The following is a 24530-nucleotide window of genomic DNA, read 5'->3' as shown; positions in this document are numbered from 1 at the left end:
CTTATTACAATTGTTATTTCTATCATATTACATTTTACTTGCATTTCATGTTACTGAATACAAATACAGTTCAAAATTCCAGAGGAAAAAAGCTAAATACTTGAGCTCATATAGTGTATCAGTGTACAAGCACTCATGCAGAACCCTCATGTTTTAGGTATAGATGATAAAAAAACTATGGGCTCTATTTGCCTTAATAAAGAACAAGGAAGTCAGTCTTTAAGATACTCAAAACAACCACCAACCAAACCCAAGCCACATTTTGTAGCTGCCTTGTATCTCCAGATGTGTATCTAATGGTCATTTTGCATATCTTCACCAAGTTTAATTATTTTCTATCCATTTTGGCTGTTTTTCCTCTGTACATTTTCCTAATCTCATGGTGGTCATTACTGTTCATAACCATTGTCCATTTCCTTGTGGTCGTTTTATGGCTTACAATCCAGTGCATATTATTCAGATGGAAAGACATTTGAATAAGAAGAACTTGCAACAACAACCAGTGACTTTGTGCCTCCTGAGATCTCCTTCTGGCAGCACACATTCTTGTACATTTATAACATTTAATTAGAAACATATTGTGTTGAAATCACGCAATGCCTTTGTGTGGACCACACCCACCTAAAAGTGCGAAATGACTTTGGAATAGTACCTTCAATATTATCGATACTGGTCACCACTTATAAAACGGATTTGACAGTTTAATGACTTGTTAATATGGTGTATTACCCAGTTTTCAACTTGAACGGGTAAATCCTGGCTGGTGCTCATCTGGTATGTTTCATTAAACATCTTATATCTGTTCTATGTATTATTGTGTTTCTTATTTTTCTCTAATATCCTTCACTTGTCCTCTAATTTCGGCTGTTCCAGCTCATCTTTTTTCCATCTTTTTGTGGTCATTTTGCACATCTTACTGGTCACTTCACTCATCATATTGTGTCTCACTTTGAAGATTCTTTAACTTCTTGAATGCTGGTCAATCCTCGTTTTGGACTTCATCATTTTCACCTATTTACTTCCATTTTTTCCTCTCTCTTTTCAACCATTTACAAAATGAACCGTCTGACTTCAGCTTTCTTAAAGGAGAAGGTTGAGGTAGTAACGGCTTATTTGTCCTAAGCATGCAGTATTTTCCTTTCAAAAAGTTTTATTTGAGCGTGATTTGAATAGATTGCTAGGTAAAATTAAATGTGTGATTAACTTCGATTAACTACAGAACTGCAGTTATTTAATGTTAAATATTGAACCACTTGACAGTAAGATATATGTATGTATTCACATATTGCTTTCAAGTGGTTAATACTGATTAATCTCACAGCTGTCAAGCGATTAATCACTTGCAAGGGCCTAACTGCTTCTTTATGTGTCATATTTCAAGCCACAATCTGGTTGTTTAGTGTTTCTTGGATATAATTCAGCCACTCTGGCACTGTTAAGTCATTTGAATCATATCCCACTGACAGAGAATTTTTGTCAACATCAATCACTACATGTCTAAAAAGTATCAAATCAGCTGTGGTGTTCATTGGGATTCCATCATAAGTCGAAAACTTTTTACACACTTCCTGATTGAGACGTCATCAGGAGGCACCACATTAATTTCCATTGTTATGAAGACAACAAGCAGCTTTGTAATGCTGTGTCTCAGCAACCTTTATGATTGCTTTTTAGATATCAAGTTATAGATGGCTTAAACATTTTAACTGCTCAGTCAGGGCAAAACTGAGATCTTAATAGTCTGTCCTGATGCTGCGAGCCCTGGCGCTAAAGCCAATCAATCATGCAATTTATGTTACGCCATTGTTGACTCATATCTCAGTTTTGAGCCCCACAATAAATCTGTTACAAAGAGTACATTTATCACCTGAAAAGCATTTCCTGAAAGTCATTTCTCTCATGAGCCAAGACAGAGACATTGGTGTGCTTTAATTTAAAAAAGATTACTCCTCTTTCTGGTCTCTCAAAATAAATGAATAAATAGATACAGTGACAGTTAGTCCAAAACGCTGCTGCAGAAAACCATGACAGCTCCTACACCAGTATCTGCACTGGCTACCTGTTTCCTTCAGAATGGACTTATCTGGTAGCAAGTTCCTAAATTTTCCCAGTGACCACCACGAAGACATGAGAACAGCTGAGAGTGAGGAGATGTTTAAAAGGAATCTCAAGATATGCTTTTTAATCTCGCCTTTGAGTCTCTATAGTAGAACAATTTTATCTTTTTATTTACCTATTATCTTTTTAGAGGCTATGTCTACATTCTGCACTATTTTCTCTTCTCAACTCTTAGAACTTACTTGTTTACTACGTATTTATCAATGGATTTATTCAGATATGTTTACTTCTGAAGTCTTCTGTGTTTCCTCATATACTAATGATAGTGTTTCTTTAACTCCTACTGGTGTCCTGTTTTTATTCTTACCACATGATTATCAGGTGATGATTATCATTGTTTTCTTACTTTTTGTAAACTAGAGTGGTAAACAACTACAGTTTGATTGATTGATGGATGTGGTTACATCCAACACAACACCACATGTTTTAATACATTTTAGTCAATTTATTTGAATATTATCATTTATTTAATTTGAATAGCGCTATATCTGTTTCCTGGTCTGTCTTTTATGATGCTGTAAAGACTGCATTTTCCTCCTCGCCTTTTTTAAAATCGTGGGCTATACAAAGACGAGTAAAAACAACGCCCACAGAGAGTGAAAAATATATTGTACTTTATTCGGACCATTTTTCTCGTTTATTGCGATGGTGTCATGATATGTAAATTTGTGAACATAAATATGTGGTTTGTGGTTGAAACCTTGACGGAAAACACAGCTCATAACACTAGAATATCACACCAGTCACTTTCTTTGTCGGTGTGTGTTTGTGTGATATTGAGGAAGGGAGGAGGGCCCCAGACAGACAGCGTGGCTGCATTGTCGCAGTAACTACTTGTCCGGTCGACCAGCTCCTCACAACATCCTCACAGGTTGAGTCTTCTCTGACCGGACATGCTGATCTGTTTTTTTGTCCACTTCATCTGTAAACCTCAACGTCCACAACACAAGAGGGTTTACTGGCAGCTCGGAGTAACGGCTGCTCTAACGGATAGCTGACGCAGAAGCTGACAGACAGATAACAGCTTGCTTTGCCCGGCGCCGGGAGCCGCCAAGCGGCCGCTGGGGACAGGAGGGGCTGGCTAGCTGGAAGCTAACTGGCACAGGAATAGCATTTCAGTCCAGCGTCCTCAAACAGCATTGACGCCCAGTCATATGAGTAAGTTATTTAGCTAAATCTGCTATATTTATACCGTTCTGTCGACGCATGCCCTGTTTTGTACGTTGGGGAATGTGTTTTCCAACAGGGAGATGATGACAGGCATAGCATTTGCCTTTAGCTACATTCTTAAACTGGTGGATATTAGTCCAAATATATATTTGTACAACGACAGGGGCGCCATGATTAGACTGGCAGTGAAGTGGTTAACTAGATTATTCAACGGTTTTATTCATTGGATTTGTGTTGTGTAGTTGTTATTTCCAAACCCCCATCGTTAGCTAACCTGCTAGCCAGAGTGAATCACCCCAGCTGCTGTTTAGGCTGTGCGTGGTGTTGTTTGGGTTTTAATTTCCTCTCCTCACAACACATATTTCAGTGAGAGCGTGAAGATGGATTGAAACATGAAGGGTGGAACTGTCCCATCATCCAAATAGGAGGGTGTCTCTCAAAGGTATGTTTCACACATTCTCTGCCTCAGTCACACGTATTATGTTGACAGTCCAGCAAACACACGTTATATCCAGAGTTATCGTTCAAACCCACTTGATTTTTCCAAGCTAATTTTATTCACAAAATGTAACTCGATCATTTTGTCACAAGTGTTTCGATTAAACCACTTTTTAATTGTGCAGTGTGATGCAAGCGGCGAAACAAAGTGTTCACCACAAATAAATTGAGCTATGTGATGTATTGATTGAGCGAATGCTTGATCTTGCCAGCCTGCCCACAGAACTATTGTGTAGTTGTGTGTCAATACTCAAAGCAAAGCTTGTGTCTAGGCCAATGTTTCCCCACTCCCCACATCCTGTGTTTTGAGGAAGCTCCCTCTTTTGTCCTAAAGTGCTTAGCTGCATCCTGATCAGGATCACAGATCGCAGAACTGCTCAATGGGTGATTTGTTCAAGCATAGGATTTTCTGTTTTTAGCTTGTTTTTATATATAGTCAGTATCACTGGTATTTGCCAATTTCTCAAACTGTTGATTTATTTTATTTTATTTACTTTTGTCTCTAAACTTCAATTGGATGCACAGTTATCCATCAGAGGGTTCTACGCTTCTATTTTGTTACTATTTATACATCCTACTGTTTTAACTGGGCACTCCTTGGATACTTAAGCAGGTTAGTTTTAGTTTTGTATTTGCATCTGGGCAAACTTAGTGGCTTAGGCAGAGGTTTTTTGTTGGGAGCTACACCCTTTAGGCCTGTTTGTATTACTTAGGAAGAAATAAGGTGTAGTGGCAGTGACTTGGAGTCTAAAATGCTCCAAAAATTTAAACTTTTCTGCATGGCATGGGTATCTCTTGTGGTATTGTCTCAAGTCACCTGTTTACTAGAGCAAGGGGATGTGAAAGTTACACTGGCACTGAAAATGAGGTTAGATTTCACCGGGGATTCAGATGATTGTATTGGTAAATCTTCGATGTTGTTCCTGCCTGGTTAGAAATCTGCATTAGATGTCACAACATCCTAAACATACTTGAGTGCTACTTTTGTATGAAATGAACCTTATCTGTTTACCTTGCATTCTCATTATAAATGTTTTTTTTTTTTTTTACACACGACTTCCTCTTGAGGAGACAAGATTAGATGTTGTTGTAGGAAGGTTTATGGTTCCTGGATCCTGTCATAAAAGTGTTATCAGTATGAAAGAAACATGAATAATGTGCGTGTCGTGGATGTTTTGAAGGGGTGAGTTTAGCTTTCAGATTACCTAAACTGGTCATTTTGATAAAACCTTTGTGGTACATTGTCAGTTTTTATAGTTTAAACAGTTGTTCCAATTCATACGAAGAAGCATCTAGTTTTGAACACATAAACACTAACAAAATATGAAAAAAAAAAAGAGAATAAGAGAAAAACGGACCTTTTACAAATACTAATAATGTCTTGATACTTGTTGATGAAGGTCGTAAATTTGATTAAATTAAAATGAAGGCACAACATTTTAAGAGCTTACACAAACGCACACTTTGCCATGACTGTGTCTCAATCTTTAGCTGAGTCACTGTGTTGTTGTGTTTTATGAGAGTTGGACCTTAGCAGGCTGTCTAAAGTAGTTTAGTCACTGAAGCCCCCGGAGACTCTTCATTTCTCTGTGCTGCATGAGAGAAAGCTGAATGAGCTAATCTTTTCTGGTCCTTTTTCAGTCCTGTGGGTTGTGGGGTGGGGACTTTTTGGATTGAGCTTGCTTCCCACAGACCCCATCATATTGGTATCTGGGTAGTTTGGAGGTTTGGTGAGCACTGCAGACTCTTTGTGGTATTATTTTATTACTTTTTAAAGCCAAGTTCTGACTTCAAGATTTCAGTCTCGTCAGATGACTGTGATCTTGAGTTTTGAAGTTCACTTTACATGAGTGATCTGTGACAGGGGGTCACCCAGTTCAATAATCTCCACCAAACTCGACTCCTGACTCATTTGCCTGGTCTTTATGAAGTAGTTCTAGCTGACATGCAGGCGAGTCTCTCCCTTTTCATTAAACACATCTTGATTTTTTTTTGAGAAAGGTGTCAGTTTTCTCTTCGTGGTATCTCTTTTTTTTAGTCTGTTATGATATTTCACGCTGTAAGTGTCAAAAAGACATGTGCTCTCGCCAAGGTTTAACCAAATTCTGCTCGTGTTTTTCCTGTATTCTGTATTTTGCATTTTCATTGGCTGTAGCTTCTCACTCATCATCTCCTCTCCCACCGTCTGCCTCAGAATATCAAACGAGCTGTAAATCAGTCAGAAGGCTTTTTCACACATGCCTTACAAGCCAGGACTGATGTGCCTTCGTTGTGCATTGGTGTCATGTTTGAAAATACAGAGGCGACCTGGTTGATCTGCTACTGATAGGCCTCTGAGCTGGCAAGGGAGGCAGTAACAGAGTCGAGGTAGGATATATGTGTAAGGTCAAGCCAGAGTCACGGAAATAACTGTACCAACCAACGATGCTGTCGTCACTCAGCTGATGAGCTGTGGGAGCATGATTTGTGTAAATACACACTGATACAGGGCAGAATTTCCTCTGTCTGACGTGTGAATTACCAAAGAGACAGAGTGGCGGGTTAACAACCTAACACTCCTAACAAAACATTTCACTGTGACAAGATAGACGGTGTTAAAGGAAATACACGGTTTCCTCATACACAAAAAAAGTCTGTGTTTTTTGAATTTCATCATTCTCTCTGGTCCGCAAGAGTTCACCAAGTCCCTGTGCAACCGACCACATGCAGGCTTCACATTTGTAATGCATGGACTGAGTGCGTCAGTTACACACTGCCAGCCTGAAAAAAACCAAAATAAAATAACCAAAGAAAGACAAGAAGCAGAAGAACACTATGGACATTTGCTTGAGGAGAGACTTTGCAGAAGAATAGCTGATATCCACACCACTGCAACTTACTGTAGATGCCCAGGTTTTGAAGCCAGAGCACAGCTGACCCAAAATGTAGTGTGAAGAATGACACAACTAACACAACAAACCACGTGTTTGGTTGATCTAAATGCACCTGAATGGGGAAACTTTGCTGAAATAAACTAAGTTGTGGGAAGAGAATCAGAGATCTGGAACCAGTCTGGGTCATTCATAAACTGACCAGCATGAATGCAGATGGCTGGTCAAAGCTGATCACACTGGTCCAAAAGTCACCATATATCTGTCATTTACCAAACTTTAGAAAATAAAGAAAACATGTATAAAAAGTTTTTTTGTCACACAGCATAAATGACATGTGGTAAGCTCCTCTTCATAACACTCAGCACGATACACTGACATTTTTGAACAGCGTGTGTCAGTTATCCCACTTCTTAACGGGACTATGCAAACAACATACCAAGTCTCAACATAAGCATCACATAACTTTGTTCAATAATCAAATCCCACACCATGCTGTTTTTAAATCCGCATCACCCTTGGATCTGAAGTAGAACAGAGCATTCAGCCTGTGAATTATGCAGAAAAAGTAAAAATAACTCTAACATGTTGTTATCTTTCAGGTTGCACTCAGCAGCTTAATTGTGTAACTGAGCTGAGAGACTGAGAGGAAGATGCCTCCCAGGCCGTCCTCAGGGGAGCTGTGGGGCATCCACTTGATGCCTCCCAGGTACGTTGGTCTTGATTCCTCTGTAAATGCACGTGTTTGTTTTCCTATGAACACAATAATTTGATTGGCCCAACCATTGTGTCTTTAACGTGATTATGACTGGTGCTTCTGCAGGATCCTGGTGGACTGCCTGCTGCCCAATGGAATGATTCTGACTCTGGAGTGTCTCCGTGAGGCCACGCTGATCACCATCAAACACGAGCTGTTCAAGGAGGCCAGAAAATATCCTCTTCATCACCTCTTACAGGAGGAGACATCCTACATCTTTGTCAGTGTTACACAGGTGCGAATTCTGGAGTGACCCCAGACAGATGTTTTTAAAGGAGAGCAATTCATGTTCCAGCCTAAACTGCTAATAGAAATAAACAAGCTGCCATCGGATACTGTTTTACGCTGCAAAGGGTTCTTATTTTTTTAAGAATACGTGCAAATCTGCTTTGTTACAGCTGGAAGTCATTAAAACTGATGTCATTAAAAAACATGTTTTCCCTTTCCCAGCATCCATTTTGCACCTGGAGAAAGACAGTCAGCTCCCGTAGCAATTTAATAATCGGCCTCACGAATAAAAAGTGAAATATTGACCATGCCATGTTTTTTTTTTTGTTTTTTTTCCTCCATCCCATCAGGAAGCAGAGCGGGAGGAGTTCTACGATGAGACCCGCAGGCTGTGTGACCTCCGACTCTTCCAACCTTTCCTCAAAGTTATTGAACCTGTTGGTAACAGAGAGGAAAAGATCCTCAACAGAGAGATTGGTGAGAGGGTCTCCTCCTCCAATAATGTCAGTTCTGCTGTTTACAAAAACGCTGCTGTCAGTAGGTTGGGAGTTTCACACGAGTGAAGTAGTTCATTCTGATTGTGAATGGTCACTGTTGCATAGACCTGAGATGTTTTTTTTAGTCAATATCAGTATTTGACGATGTCCAGAACAGTTGGTTATTTATGGATAAAGAGTAATAACAGAGAACATCCGGTTCATTTATCTGCAAGTTAAGTTTAGCTGGTAAAACAACTACAGTTGATGTGCCATAAGTACTTAAATTGAATGGTCTTCTTTCTGTTTTGTCAGGTTTTGCCATTGGTATGCCTGTATGTGAGTTTGATCTTGTGAAGGATCCTGAGGTTCAGGATTTCAGGAGAAACATCCTCAATGTTTGTAAAGACTCTGTGGAGCTAAGAGATGCCAGTGGGCCCCACAGCAGAGCGCTGTATGTTTACCCACCCAATATAGAATCGACACAGGAACTTCCCAAACATATCTATAGCAAACTTGACAAAGGTAGGCAACAGCTTCTGTCTACGTTTTTTTCCCCCAGCAAAGAATCTGTAACAAATGACGTTCAGTAGATCTGTTGAAGTGCTATCAATTTGATGCTATTGTGTGAACTTAATAGTAAATAAGCACCATAATGTATTCAATGCTTGAAGTTGTAGAGTAATTAATGTTGGATTGTGTTTTTTTATGTAGTTGTTTCAAGAAATTTTGCTTCATTGACTTTTTTGTTTCCCAGCATCCATGTTTGTTTTTCTGACTGTGTTTGCAGGTCAGATTATTGTTGTAATATGGGTCATTGTTTCCCCGAACAATGACAAGCAAAAGTATACACTGAAGATCAACCATGACTGTGTGCCTGAACAGGTGGGATAAATATGTATTTCAACTTTCATTAGAGCTTCTTTGTGCCACTTTGATTTGGACATTTAAATCTCTTAGAGGAGTTTTTACAATTTTTAGCAATGAATACTTCCTCTCCAACTGCTAATGTTGGCTTTCTGCATGTGTCTTGTCCTAAAGGTGATTGCAGAGGCCATTCGTAAGAAGACGCGTAGCATGCTGCTGTCCCCAGAGCAGCTAAAGATGTGTGTTCAGGAGTATCAGGGTAAATACATCCTCAAAGTTTGTGGCTGTGATGAATACCTGCTGGAAAAGTATCCCATCAGCCAGTATAAGGTAAGATACCGTTCAGTTATTCAGGCGTAGATTGAAATGACTCACCATTGATAGCTCACATGAATGAAGAGTGTAGAATCTTAAAAAATCTCAGACAGAGAGGCAGTAAGGATAAGTTGTGTCTCCACAGTGATCCATAAATCTGTACTTTGATCAAATGCTGCAAGTCTATAAAAGTGAAGTAGGGTATGTGATTCCAGACTATTAAATTAATATGTATCTGGGGTTCCACTTCAGATGCCTACATCATTTCAGCTGCTCTGTTTTACATTTGCTTCATTAAAGCATTTGGCACATTTATTTATACTCAGTTTTGTGTGCTCAGAGCTGCATCAAAGTAAGAAAATTACCCATGTGGCACTGGTTTCTTTATGATCACTCAGCAGCTGCAGGAGAATAACCAAGTGACATCATTGCTTACAGGTTAGGCACGGTGTAACTCAATCATCCCTGCCCTGACTTTGTACCAACTGTTCCTCTCTGTGTCTCTCCCTCTAGTATATCCGCAGTTGCATCATGCTGGGCAGGATGCCTAACCTGATGCTAATGGCTAAAGACAGCCTGTACACCCAGTTGCCTACAGATAACTTTGTCATGCCGTCATACTCTCGACGCATCTCCACGGCAACATCATATATGAATGGCGAGGCATCCTCTAAGTCACTTTGGACCATCAATGGGACTCTACGAATACGCATCCTTTGTGCCACCTATGTTAATGTGAATATACGGGACATAGATAAGGTGGGAACAACCAGTGCTTACTGAAACATACCCGCTTTAAGATCAGTCACGTTAAACAACAGATCCTTGAACCCACAATTTATTATAAAATCCATAATGTGTCGATATGGATGGTGGAAGAAGAAAAACAACAATATAGTTGTAGTACTAATTGTTTAATTTTGTGAAGATTCACCAAAAGATGAATCTCTGTAGAAGAATGTATGAATCTTAGTAAAACTAAGATTTGTTTCGGAGAAGTCATCAGTTGACTGTTTTTTAGTTGTTCACCATATCCCATCTTCTCACCTCCTCACATCCTGTTGAAACAAACAGTCATTGTTGATTGTTGAGATTTCGTGTGAACAACCTAACCAAAGGGAAGTATTTCTGTTAGTTGATGCTGGATTGTTTTCTGGAGTTGTTGTGACTAAACTTCCTTAAAATAACTCAACACTTTGTGTGACAGTACAGTTTATCAGGCTGGTGTCAGAAAAGATAGATCATTTCTAAAGATATCATATTTTGATAGTGTTGATATATTTCTTTTTATATCTCCTCTCTGTTTATAGATCTATGTGAGAACAGGCATTTACCATGGAGGTGAACAAATGTGTGACAATGTCAACACTCAGAGAGTACCCTGCTCTAATCCCAGGTAAATAATTGCCCTTCAGAAAAAAAAAAGTTTCTACAGATCTCCACAGTGGACGTTAAATAACTGACCTTTTATAAGTCTTAAGGACAATTACAGTAAAATCAAGTATTGTACCTGATAATGGAACTAAATGTTTATATTTTTCTTGTTATGCCACTGAAATAGTCCTATTTATGCAGTCCTAATGTACATGAAACGGTCAGGGCAAGAAGGGTAAGTTAACGGTTTATTGCTGATAGTAACACTAAACTCCTGTATTGTATTACAGTTTAACCTGTCTTCACTGTCACTTACACTTGAGCTAATAGAAGTTAATGAGAACAGTCTCATAAAAGAAAAACAACTGTGGTAACGACACATCTGAAATGTGTTTTGCAGTGATCGTTTGAATAAACGTTGTGTCTATAAACACAATCAGATCAGCTCAGCATAAGGTGAACTGTTTTAGTGTTCATGAGCCTTCAGTTTATTATCATGGAGATTTGTTTTAAGCCGTTTACACATTAGATGATTTTCACTGTATCATATAGAAGCTTGTCTGATGAGTTGTCTTTGCATCTCTATTATTCTTTTTGTAGGTGGAATGAGTGGCTCACCTATGACATGTACATCCCAGACATTCCCCGAGCTGCCAGACTCTGCCTCTCCATCTGCTCTGTCAAGGGCAGAAAGGGAGCCAAGGAGGTAGGATAGAACACAGTGAGGGAAATGACACCCTTGTGTGACTTATGTTTACAGGAAATTGGCTTTAAAAAACAGAGAAATGCTTTGCTTCCAGTTTGTCCTTTGAGCTCTTACTGAATCTATAACAGCAAAACCATTTAATTAATTAGGATTGCATATAGTGTCTCACCGATGGTGTGTTAAACCATCTGGGAGGAGCTTGTAGTTATAGGTGTGCCTGTGTGTCGCATATGAAAGCGCTTCGCTCTGTGCGTCAGTCTGAGTATTTGTGTCCGCGGTGAATGGAAGCTGTGGTGTCATCTTTGGCTCTGTTTAATTACTAATCAGTCATGGGCACTGGGGTGGCAGAATACACCAACAGGGACACAACCAGCAGGATAGACTTTTCCACTTGTACAAGCCATGTGGACGGCTTGTGGTTAAGATGGCGACGTGTTTTCTCTCAAAACAATTAAACTAAAACAATGACACCAATCCAAAGAAATCTGAATCCGTCTGTGTTTTGATGTAATTGGTTTTTATGCTTTAAAAACAGACATCTATGGTGGATTTTTCTTTCATTTACATCCCCTTGAATAGCTGGAAGAGAGGTGTGTGTGTGTGTATTTGTGGTGTATCAATGAATACCAGACATAGATATTGTAACAGACACCTGAGGTGAGTCCTGTTTTCTGCTGTGTGATGCTAGATTGATGTCAGGTTAGCGGATGCTCTTTCGTGCCCCATCTGAATTAGAAATAAACTGTGTTCTTCAGCAGCCTTTTGTTCCAGTGTTACTATAGACAGGTATAAACAGGTGTATTTTGACTAGCTGTCTGGATGTAGCTCTGTCTGCTGGCCTCTTCAGTTTTCATCACTCTTCCTCAGTGAAACTCACTCTGAAGATTGAGATGTTCTCGTAACATTTTCCAAGTTGAAGTGAAGGCTTACATGGCAGCCTTGACTGAACTGGTGCTGTTAAATAGATTTATGCCATTAAAGTTGTGACGGTCAAACCGATAAAAAGCCACATTTCTTTACATATATCAACCTTTCAGGGTCAGTTATTGCAGCCATGTAACTGTCGTTATGAACATCTTGTTTAAACTGTAAAAGCCTTCGCCTTTCATAAAGTTAATTAGAACTATTTTATTGCTTTGAAACAGGAACAACACAATAAAAAATCTTTTAAAGCGTAATAGAATCTATGTAAACAGCCTATCAATGACTGTGAACCAACCCACAAAGCATCCCCATAAGAGCATTTCCATCTATCTGTAAACTAGGAAGGAAACCTGTTTTTAGGATTGGGAGGCAATCACTCCAAACCCAACTAGAGGTTTTGACAGCATGAACATTAAATGATCAGTTTCAACTAAGATTTTTAAAAATTTGAAAAAGCATTGCAGTCATTAGATGAGCTTATATGAGAATGTGTTTTTGTTCTTGTGTGTGTTGAATTTACTTTAGAAAAACTCTTGCTCTTTATTGCTCTGAGTATAGTAATAAGAATATTGCATTAAGCTTTATTTTGTGTAAACATCAGTTTAAACCTTCAGGAAACCATGAGAATTACAGAATTCTTTTTTTCCTTAAAAGTCAGTGCGATATCTGATAATTTACTCTCTATTTGTGTGTGTTGTTTTTTTCTCAGGAGCACTGTCCGCTAGCTTGGGGTAATATTAACCTGTTTGATTACACCCACACTCTTGTGGCCAACAAGATGGCTCTGAACCTTTGGCCCGTCCCTCATGGCCTTGAAGACCTCCTTAATCCCATAGGGGTCACTGGATCTAACCCCAATAAGGTATTCAAATTTCGGTAAATGGTCCTCAAAAGTAAATGAATGATTAGATTAATGAAGTTGAGTTTTACTGGTTTGTGAGCTACTGCGTTTAAAAAATATGAAAATATATATATTTTCTAATCTGTGTTACCAGGAAACGCCATGTCTTGAGCTAGAGTTTGACCACTTTAGCAGTCCTGTCAAATACCCAGATATGAATGCTGTGGAAGATCATGCAAACTGGACTATCTCCAGGGAACTTGGGTTTAACTACAACCTCTCAGGACAGGTATGATAACTACTGCGTTTTTAAAAAGTATCTTTGTTTTCATTTAAACCAGCCTGCTTCGGTTTCACAAACTGACATAAAATAGACCGAAATTCAAACTATATAGAATTACTTAAAAGAGAAGAATAGCTTATTGATGGCGTTTGAATTTCCTTTTCCAATAGACCCGTTAATGGATCGATACATTTTGCATGCTACACTGTGTGATGTTGAAGACCATACATCCATTTGGACAACTTCCTAAATTAGTTGTGATAGTAAAGAGAACATATTATCATCACCCCACATAGCATGAATCAGGCACTCCCTTCATTTAAAACGCTAACACAATAAGAATAACTTATAACATCATCTCATACTATTTACAACCTCTCACATGGTGCAGTGTAAGCACAGATATTTGTGCTGTGCATGACACCCACTCATGTAATTATAGTTGAGTGCTTTTTTGCATCTCTGGTGTCTTGTATTAGCGTCTAAAATTGGATATGTCTATTCACAGCATTCTATTACCTGTAGTGAATGTATGGTTGCATTTAGCATTAAAGGCAATTTAAGAGCAGCTTATCTGAACCATTTGTTACTCTGCTGTGAACCGCTGAAATCAGGCAAGCCACTGAAGCTTCACTCATTCCTCATTATTTTATAACTTCAAACCCACTAAACTTTCGGGGATATGCCACTAAAGTTCAGGGGTGTAACATAAAAGATTTTTCTCTTCGAAGATAGGAGAGGGGTCAGCATGGGTTGTCCATGTTGGTGTCTTTAACGAGCAGAGGGATCAGTGTGGTATGGTTTATCTGTCCCTGGAAACGCGCTAAATGAATGAAACAGTGAAGCTCTTTACAGTTTATTTCTGACACTGAATTGATTGAAAATGGATATAGGATGATCAGTAGCATGGTTACTTGTCAGACTGATAATTTACAATAAAACCTAACTTTAAGGGAGTTACTCCCGGCACTTGGCTCGTGACTCCGTTGTGCCAGTGTTAGTTACTGTCTTCAGTTATTCATGATGGTGTAGGTGATGCTCTGTCTTATCAAATTTCTAGATGATGTGTGATTTGAGAACCATGACTTCTGTGGTTTTAATGTAACATGCAGTTGAAGATACTTTACCACGTGAGAGAATGTGAATAGTGTGAGATGATGTGTTGAATATTTCATGTTGTGTGTGAAGTTTGAGGAAGGCTGTTTTGAACTAAGTAGAGTAATGACAGCATCATGTGGCTTTACAGAAAATGATTTGATCTTGATAATTTTCTGGTCAGGATATCATCTGAATTAGCATCATGGTTGTGTTTTTCTGAGGGTAGTTTATCATGCAGAGGATAAAAAAAACGTTTCTACAGATTTCATGATTTTCTTACAAAGGCTTTGACAAAAATAAATGATAAATTAAGCAAGATTCGAGGACCTAATCATCAGGATGAACCTATGAAGCTGCTTTGGGTAAAAAACAATTTTATTCAAAGCTTATTAATGACTGCTCTAGTTAGATGTTTGACACACTATATTGCTACATTAGAAGCTTTAGAGTGTTTGATTTCTGTTGTGTTTCAGAGCAATCGTGTGGCCAGAGATCACGCCCTTACAGAGAGTGACACTGAACAGCTAAGACAGCTGAGTAACAGGGACCCTCTGTCAGAAATCACTGAGCAAGAGAAAGACTTTTTGTGGAGACACAGGTTAGCAAATAAGAAACCACACTGTGAACATTTAGATGTAGAGCCATAGATTATGTGTATGATTTTTCACTTCTTCTCTTTTTCTTTCTGGGCCAGGCACTACTGTATGAACATCCCTGAGATCCTTCCCAAGATCCTTCTTGCTGTCAAATGGAACTCCAGAGATGAAGTGGCGCAGGTAACGCCACTTTCTGTAAAATATGTTGTAGAAAGATCTTATCACCTGTAACATTCATTCCACAAATTTAAAATGCATGTAATGTTTTAAGAATTTATCTGTATTCCTCAAAATTGTGCATTTCAAAGTTTTGGGATGAAAAGAAAATCTAAAAGCCATAAAATCCCTGTTCACATCGTTCAATCATCATGCTAATCTGGGCCTACCCATATGTCTGCTCTGTTTGCACTTCTGAAATTTAGGTACTTCGGTTCCTTTAAAAGTTTGCCATATGTCAATTAAAATGTCTAAATACTTGCGTCATCTGTGGTTAAAGCACTTCTACTCATAATTTTTCTGTTCCCCAGATGTACTGTCTGTTGAAAGAATGGCCATCGATCCGTCCTGAGCAGGCCATGGAGCTGTTGGACTGTAATTATCCAGACCCCATGGTCAGGCACTTTGCTGTACGTTGCCTTGACAAATACTTGACTGATGATAAACTGTCCCAGTACCTGATCCAGCTTGTACAGGTAAGTTCCACTCGATTATCTGTTAAACAACGTGCGGCCTTTGCAGTCCGTCCATTACTAGATGCTAGCAGTGCTGCATTTGTGCGTTCCTACCTTTAGCAAAGAGCTAAAAAGAAGAAGAAGAACCAGATTCCTAAGAACTCTTTCTGTCTTCAGTTCCTGCGGTGTGGGGGCGCTTCCTCCAGCATTTATAGGAACTATGAAAATCTCCTTTGAAGTTAACTTTAATCAAAGACTTGCGATCACAAATGCTGCAGGTCTTTGATGTTCAGTTTACGCCAACTCTGTGGTGCGAAACATCTTAAATGATGAAAATGAACCTCCTCATTTTGTCTTGTTCCTTTGTCCATTCTAGGTATTAAAATATGAGCAGTATCTTGACAATCCACTGGCCCGTTTTCTCCTCAAAAAGGCTCTGACCAATCAGAAGATAGGACATTTCTTCTTCTGGCATCTCAAGTGAGTCATCAAGGCTTCCTCTGTATCTTCCCAGAAGGATTAAAACGTGTCAGTACTCCCTGTATCTCACATCTCTCTCTTATCCTTGTCTTTCGTCACAGGTCAGAAATGCACAACAAAACTGTAAGTCAGAGGTTTGGGCTGCTGTTAGAGGCTTACTGCAGGGCGTGTGGCATGTACCTCAAACACCTGAGCAGGCAGGCTGAGGCCATGGAGAAGCTCATCAACCTCACTGACATCCTCAAACAGGAAAAGAAGGATGAAACACAAAAGGTAAGATGTTAAAGACACACACAGGCACAGGAACTTAGTGTGCATGATGTGAGATGAAGTGTGGTGATACTTCTTCATCATGATTCAAAGCTTGAAAAGGTTCATCTCTACAACCACAGGTTTTTAAGATGGCCTGATAAACGGATCCTTGCTGAATTTCTCCTTATTAAAACTATTTTGCTTATTCTACTACTCCATCCCTTTCATTTCATCACAAAGTTTTTTTTATCGTTTTGGTTGTGTGTCTGTGTGTTGTGCAGGTCCAGATGCGGTTCCTTGTGGACCAGATGAAAAGACCCGACTACATGGATGCTCTGCAGAACTTCACCTCTCCTCTCAACCCTGCACATCAACTGGGAAACTTGAGGTCAGACGGCATTAGGAATGTTTGTGTTCACAGAGGGAGAAAAGAAGCTTGCGTTTCCTCATAACTTGGTACAATTTGAATTTGTGCACAGGCTAGATGAATGCAGAATCATGTCGTCAGCAAAGAGGCCCTTGTGGCTGAACTGGGAGAATCCTGACATCATGTCAGAGCTGCTTTTTCAGAACAATGAGATCATCTTCAAAAATGGAGACGGTAATACTTTTCCTATTAAACTCTGTTGTTAACTTGTGTTCATTTTCAGCAACAACATGCACTTCCACATGTTTGGAGTTCTCGTCTTAAGGTGTTTTTCACCTTAAAGTAAGAAACTATGAAAGCTTTGGCTCGGTTTACTCAGGAAGAACTGTTCACTCTTCCTGATTTGTTCTACAAAGTGGAGTACCTTATTTTATACTCTCAGATGATTGCACAAAGTGCTGTTTAGAGTGCTTCTTGTCAAGATTGGTTGTCCATTATAATCACAATAACTCCTCTTTATATTGTGTATCTGTTTAATCTGGAAGTATCCCAGGATATATTAACTGGCCGTATTGTTTGTGTGTTGTAGATTTGCGCCAGGATATGCTGACATTGCAGATTATAAAGATTATGGAAAACATTTGGCAGAACCAGGGACTGGACCTACGGTAATGATCTCGCTTCTGTTTCTCTGCATATTTGTCTGCGTCTGTTTCTTTGTGTGCTCACTCTTGTTTCACCATGTAAGGCTAAGCAAATGTGCTTTGTGTGTTCCTGCAGGATGTTGCCCTACGGCTGTCTGTCATTAGGAGACTGCGTAGGTCTCATTGAGGTGGTTCGCAGCTCCCACACCATCATGCAGATCCAGTGTAAAGGAGGCCTGAAAGGAGCCCTGCAGTTCAACTCAAACACGCTGCATCAGTGGCTCAAGGACAAGAACAAGGGGGAGATGTGCGTTCTCTCCTGATATTACAGACATTATAGGCTAATGTTCATTATATGACCGTTCCTATCCACACAAGACCTGACAGTTACAGCCCATTTACTGTTTGCATGTAGTTCAGCTTATATTCTTTATTTTCATCTGAATGTTACTTATTCCTGATTTATTTTTAAATTCCTGTCTTAATGGGATCATTGCTTACTGACATGTTAAGTATATTTTTCTCTGTGTGCAGGTACGACTTGGCTGTGGATTTGTTCACGAGGTCCTGTGCTGGCTACTGTGTAGCTACATTTATCCTGGGGATAGGAGACAGGCACAACAGCAACATTATGGTCAAAGATGATGGGCAGGTAACTTGTTTACTCACACTTCAGATCCACTTCAGGGATCATCTTGACTGTAGAACGATCTGATAGAGATTCAGATGTTTTCTGTTTGAATACATTTATGTTGTTCATTATCTTTACACACATTAGTTTTCTGGTATTCCTCGTCATGTTTCAGTGGTAGAAGTTAATTTTTTTTTTTTTCAAACCGCAGCCTACAGACTCTGTTTCAGAAAACAAAAGATACAGCTCAGCTAGAAATTGCTTCTGTAGCAAGCCTGCTTTATTCATGTTACAGTCCGATGTACTTAAAATGTCACGGTGTAAGCCAGTACCAAGTAACAGCAACAGGTTCTTCTTTCATTCAGTTGTTTCATATAGATTTTGGCCATTTCCTGGATCATAAGAAGAAAAAATTTGGCTACAAGAGAGAGCGAGTGCCCTTCGTTCTGACCCAAGACTTTCTCATTGTCATCAGCAAAGGATCCCAGGAGTGCACGAAGACCAAAGAGTTTGAAAGGTGCTACGACTGCTTTTCTCTTATCTTTTTGTCTGCCACCTGGCACCAGTATAGGGTGTGGCGCTGCAAACCAGGATTCATATCCCTGTTTTTTAGGCCAAATGGCGATATATGATACATACCAGTATCTTATTCAAATTGTTATATCAATAGTTCAGCTTCTTCAGCTTTCCGAGCACATCTGCGCGTATGTCGGCAAGCAGCTGGAACTCTTGTTATCATTAAGTTTTTATTGGATGTAACACAGTTGAATCCTCCACTCGGCTTTTCCAACAGACATTCCTGTCATTTTTTCATTGCTGTTGGAATGTGACTTTATTCTGGTTAAAAGTCTGTTTGTCTGGAACATTTTCCTGTATGATTTCTCTGAATTTTAAATTTACTAATTTAATACTCAAGAATGAAGTGATTAGATTTTGGTGGTCGTGGTCATTTTGACTTCTGATTGCAAATAAGTCTAATGCCTGCTGGGAGTTTTCTTTCATCTGCTACAGATTCCCATCTTGATTCAAGGCTGAACTTAGTAAATCATTTATTATCCAAGTCTGGATAAAGATTTTTTCTTTCCTTCTGTTGTTGTGAATTAAATATATATGTGAAAACATTTAGCTCACTATGATCATATCAACTTTCTCACACCAGGTTCCAGGAGATGTGCTACAAAGCTTATCTAGCCATCCGACAACACGCCAACCTCTTCATCAACCTGTTCTCCATGATGCTGGGCTCCGGGATGCCTGAGCTGCAGTCATTTGATGACATTGCTTACATCAGAAAGACGCTGGCCCTGGAGAAAAGCGAGCAGGTGAGTAGGCTTGCTCTGTTCTGTCCTTTTTAAAGACTTCCAGGCAGTTAATCCGATAACTTTTGAGCATCTGTTTTTATTTTCCGTGTTGTGCAGGAGGCGTTGGACTATTTTATGAAACAGATGAACGACGCTCACCATGGAGGGTGGACCACCAAGATGGACTGGATATTCCACACGATTAGACAGCATGCACTAAACTGATACCTCACACACAAACAAAACCTACCAGTTCCAGCGTGGAGCATTTGTTTCACTCAGAGAAACAACGTAATCATTCAGAGAGTTAAGTTTGCCCTTTACAGCGAACACCAACAGCTCAAATATGATGGAAGATTTCTTTTTCTTTTTTTTGAAGCACCTTTTTTGTTAAACAGGGTTCCTGGTTTTCTGTCTTTTCATGGGATTTTTTTCTTTTTTTGACTGTGCGGTCTTGATGAGAACATTTTCCTCACGACCCTGTGAAGATGGGTCTTACCTGGATGATGCTTGTATCCATGGCTACTATGCATCTACTGTCTTTTTTGTTCGTTTTTTCTCACCTACCGGAACAATTTTAACAACCAACAAATTTTGTCCCTTTCGCTGCTGCTCTTAAAAGAAAACCACAAGTTTGACAACACAGCTTAAAGAAGCTGCATCTGCCAAGGTATTAATGTAGCCTCACAGGAAGTAGAACCTGCAACCCTTTGGCCATAGCAGGGCGGCACTTTGACTCGATTGCATCACTGCTGAGAAGACAGCGGGCACAAGGAACTGTCTAAATAATTTTATGTAATACACATGTTGCTTTCATGTACAGCGGAGCGTTGCTGGTTTATGGGAGCTTCTATGATGTCTTCCACCATTCTTGCGAAGCTGCCCTTCACAGATGATTTGGCCGCAGTTTTCCCATCTGAAGAAAAGTCTTTTGGGTTGTTGTGCACAGCTCCACAGCCTCCCATGGCCTCAGTGAAACAGCACTCCAACTTTGGGAACATTAACAATGCAGTGTTAGACTCTTACATGTATTTCAGGGTGATGATGCCCCTCCATCGAAAACAGCACTTAAAAATATTACAATGATATACAGATTTGTTATGACTTTTTTTTTTATTTATTTATGTATTGGTTAATTTCAGTTTTGAACAAAGAAAAAAAAACTTCAGAAACTTGTTAAATGTGTTTAGAGTTTTATGCATTTGTGTTACTTACAGTCAGACTACCGCTGGTTACTCCATTTTTCTCAATTAGAGCTAAGCTCACACTCAAATCTAGACTGCTGATGCCTTGTTTTTATCTTTTATCACTTCTAAGTTAAGCATCTAGTTTGGCCTTATCGATAGCCTAGTTTTTGTCATGGTGGCTTGTTTGCAGCCCTACGCAGAACCATTTGTTTTGGGATGCAGTACAGGAAGAGTGAAAGTTCCAGTCTCACATTAAATGAGTAACGGGGCCTATAATAGCCTCTTTTTGTTGGCTAGCAGAGGCCCAGGGGAATGTCATGTCTTCCTCTTGATGAAATGCCTTGGCGTCACAGCACAACACTCCACAACGCTGAAAACTAACCCCCACAAACTCTGGCCTAAGCAAATTGTTGGAAGCAGACCATGATAGGACTATTAAGCCAAAAAGTATGACGATGTTCAGGAAAAATGTTGATTTGACCACAGTTGGTCATTGTTTGTATTTCTGACACCGTTGGGTTTGAGGAGTTCAGCTTGTCTCCTGTCTGACTAATGAACAAAGTGCATTTTAATTTGTTTATCAGATGTTTAGTGGATTATTTCTAAAGCAAAAAAAAAAAAAAAGATCAGCGCTATTTGGGCCTGATTTTCTTGTGCAAGTTAACACTAAAGTAATGCTCCACATCTTTTACTTAAAAGCCTAAAACTTAACATTTTTGCTGCATTTTGGGATCCATGCGAGTTGAAAGTGATTCGAACAAATCCTTAAAATTTGATGGGGTAGCCCTAAAGGGAGCATGGCTTAGAAAAGATAGAGCCATACCGAAACTATGTGGGATTACGCTCCACCTCCTTCATCAGGAAAAAAAAAGGTGAAATAAGTTGATAGAACTCATCTGCATTAGCTGGATTTTTAAACATTTTTACATCAGCATGCCTGGGGCAGCACAATCATGACTAATCACCATTTGACCAGAGTCATCTAAATGATTTAGTGTTGTTCAGGAAGGAAAAAAGGGAATTTTGATATAAAATGAGTATTTTTTTATGTATTTGGCATAAGTGCTAACTAATAGTTAACGCAGGATTGTGGCTTGAGAAATGCCTGCCTGATGTTTTTGGTATTAAATGCAGCTTGATAGGTGATCGTAAACATCCTTATCAGCTGAACTGAGAACTTCTCATATGGTGCACTCTGCATAGGAGATAAAGTAGTATTTTCCATGAAATGGTGCTTCGGTGTAGCTTCATGAACACCCTGTGATGTCACGGTGTATGTAGAAAGGCATTTGGCTATAAATTGATACCTGGAGCAGCGGGAAAGTGGATCCGTCAGTGGAAAAGAAAGTCTGTGCTTTGCCAGTCCAGCTGAAGCCAAAGTTGTGGTCTGTTCTGATGTGCACGTGTACGGTCGTATTTGTGCAGCGTTATTGGCTTGAATGTATTTAATTGCTAAAGTCGACCTTGGATGCACTCATCTATTCGTGTTTCTGACTTTTTTTTTTTTTTTAAAGAGTCTCTAAACACATCGTAGATCATGAGCTGAGAGCTCTTTGCTTTTTCACTGTTTTTCTCATTTTGTCAAAACGGGCGTCACTGAGTCCTGTGAAAGTTCATGCTTGGAACTGCATTCCTGCTGTAAGGTGCGCTTGTTCCAGACTTTCAAACGAGGGGAAAAAATAAAGAAAAAAGGGGGTAAATGGTTGAGATATGCATAGTTTTGCCTTTTTTGTCCAACAGAAAAAGTTAGGCTAATATGCATGTTTCTCAAGCAGCATAACCAGTGTGTGTGATGTACATTTTGAAGCAGTATGTATGTACAGTTGCAGTCTGATCCCTTTTCTATGGTTGGCTTAACGTGTGACAAAGCTGTTGTGCTATCTTTTTCCATGTATTCCTCACATGATGTGAGTGTGTTTGCATGTGCATTTGTTGTCTTGCTGTGCAGGCTGCAGAGCTTCATTGGCAGGTTCCAATGAAAACCCACATGGTGTGTTCATGTTTCTGTGTGTGACGACCATGGTGTCCTTATGTTTTGTAACAACCCCCCCCGGCAGATTTGTGCCAGAGAAGAGGAAAAGTTTTTTGCGTAGGCTCAAACTGAGAAACTTTGTATGTTTTACTTGAAATTTCAAGAAATCGGAACCACAGCTGTATTTTGTTGCTTTAGAGACTGGTTTATAGAGACTGGCCCTGATATTAAAATGTGTGTGTGTTGTACTATTGCTGAAGCATTGTGTACAGGCTGTGTGTCTGATTCCAGTGATGAATGTTATTGATGCTACAATCCTACATTTCAGAGTGAAGACTCAGAAAGACTACTTTGTGAACTAATGAAAGACTTGTGCTTGAGTCCAAACTTTTAGGATCCGGTGATGTGACAGAGTATCTCATAGGCATCAATACCATTTTACAATATATCATTATGAACCGTTTGTGTAAGATCTCACATCTTTTCAAAGCATGTTTTCTGAAAAGTTCTCCCGGGCCCCGGCATTGTTGCTGGCGTGGAAGTTTGTCTCCCCGACATAAAGGCTTTGATGGCTCACGTGATCCGTTCTCTTTTGAAAGTCACAGTGACAACACAGGCATACGTTTACAAATCCATCTTTAATCAATGGATTAGTAATCTCCAGGAGAAAGAGAACATACATAATACATAAAGGTTTGTTATTTTACTAAAGTCGGGCGTAGTTGTTGATGACACTGAATAGAGAGGAAGGAAACCTGCCGTTCAAGCTGAGCTGAGCGAGCCTGACAAACATGAACACTCAGAAAATGTAACTCAATCCAGTGCAATATCCGTGCAGTTAATGCTACCTTTATGAAGCTGAGTGTACTGTTTTTAGTGACTATCGGACAATTCTTGTTCAAAATGTGTTCTAAAAGCCAGGTGTTCATGTTATTTTGTCCCTCACTGCATGAAACTGGTAATGAAGACCGTTTGTTACATAACAAACAAATGACTGATTATTTGTTAAAAACACTGTATCAAATCAGGACATTCTTCATTTCCTATCCCATTTTAGGCTCTTTATGGGTCTCAGATTCTCAGAAATATGGACAGAATGATCTGTAGATTCCTGTTAAGCTAAACTACACTGCGTCACACGTGTTTTCAGAATTTACCATGCTGTCAGAACCTTACCGTATACTGAATGAATGTACAACGGGCCAATGTATTGTTAGTCACAGCCTACCTGCATGAGTTTGGGTAAGATTGAATATTCCTTTTGCTACATTTAGTTTTGTCCATTTTTTTTTAGGCAGCCATACAAATGTTTCTAAAACAAAGCCTTAAGTTTGCTCTGTGTAGTTCTAGGACAAGTTTACTCTGACTTGCAGTAACCTGTATTTTTTATTTTTATTTATGAGCGTATGTTGTGTTTCGTTTTGGCTCACTGGTCAGAGTTAAGGTTTGTACCCTGACTGATTGGTAATCTGAGTGTTCCATGAAGATGTACAAATAAATCTGTTCAACATTCACTTTCCCCGTGTCTCCTCTGCACTCGAGGCCTCTTTACAAAATCTTTATTAATAACATTGATGTGTGGATGAGAGCATTTTTGATGGTTGAGCGTTTGATCTGCTTTTTTCAAACGTGATGACATATTTAACTTCAATACCTTTAAATGGAGTTTCTGGGAATTTAGTTTCCTGTAGAGGATGTGGACTGTTAATCTCCCCCAGTGATAAGATTACTGCATTACTGTTTCAGTCCAACTGTTAATCAGTCTGGCTTTTCATTCCTGTAGAAATTCTGCTACGATTTTGTGAAAATGGTTTATGAATACTGTGTCCTGGGGAAAAAGAGCATTAACTCTGAATCTTAAGTATTTTTCAGTGGAAGTAGGTGCACATGGTATATTTAAAAAA

The 24530-nt window shown here is 39.3% G+C and overlaps 1 protein-coding gene across 1 annotated transcript; it reads left to right on the top strand.

Moving 5' to 3' along the window:
* The first annotated feature begins 2915 nt into the window (after nt 1-2915).
* Nucleotides 2916-24450, top strand: LOC140311598 (phosphatidylinositol 4,5-bisphosphate 3-kinase catalytic subunit alpha isoform-like). Its single transcript, XM_072389004.1, has 26 exons — nt 2916-3276; nt 3656-3730; nt 7259-7365; nt 7480-7648; nt 7992-8118; nt 8433-8642; nt 8908-9002; nt 9159-9314; nt 9813-10058; nt 10610-10695; nt 11274-11379; nt 13013-13165; nt 13299-13433; nt 14999-15123; nt 15220-15301; nt 15649-15813; nt 16169-16272; nt 16374-16545; nt 16806-16912; nt 17004-17125; nt 17481-17559; nt 17672-17842; nt 18070-18187; nt 18532-18683; nt 19326-19488; nt 19585-24450. The coding sequence occupies exons 3-26, from the start codon at nt 7310-7312 to the stop codon at nt 19690-19692; spliced, it is 3207 nt and encodes a 1068-aa protein (XP_072245105.1). The 5' UTR covers nt 2916-3276; nt 3656-3730; nt 7259-7309; the 3' UTR covers nt 19693-24450.
* The last annotated feature ends 80 nt before the right edge of the window (nt 24451-24530 follow it).

This window comes from Leuresthes tenuis, unplaced genomic scaffold (genome assembly GCF_036924035.1).
Source record: "Leuresthes tenuis unplaced genomic scaffold, fLeuTen1.0.hap1 SCAF_7, whole genome shotgun sequence".
In the NCBI taxonomy this organism is placed as follows: Eukaryota; Metazoa; Chordata; class Actinopteri; order Atheriniformes; family Atherinopsidae; genus Leuresthes; species Leuresthes tenuis.
This window is presented reverse-complemented; position numbering and strand designations above follow the sequence as displayed.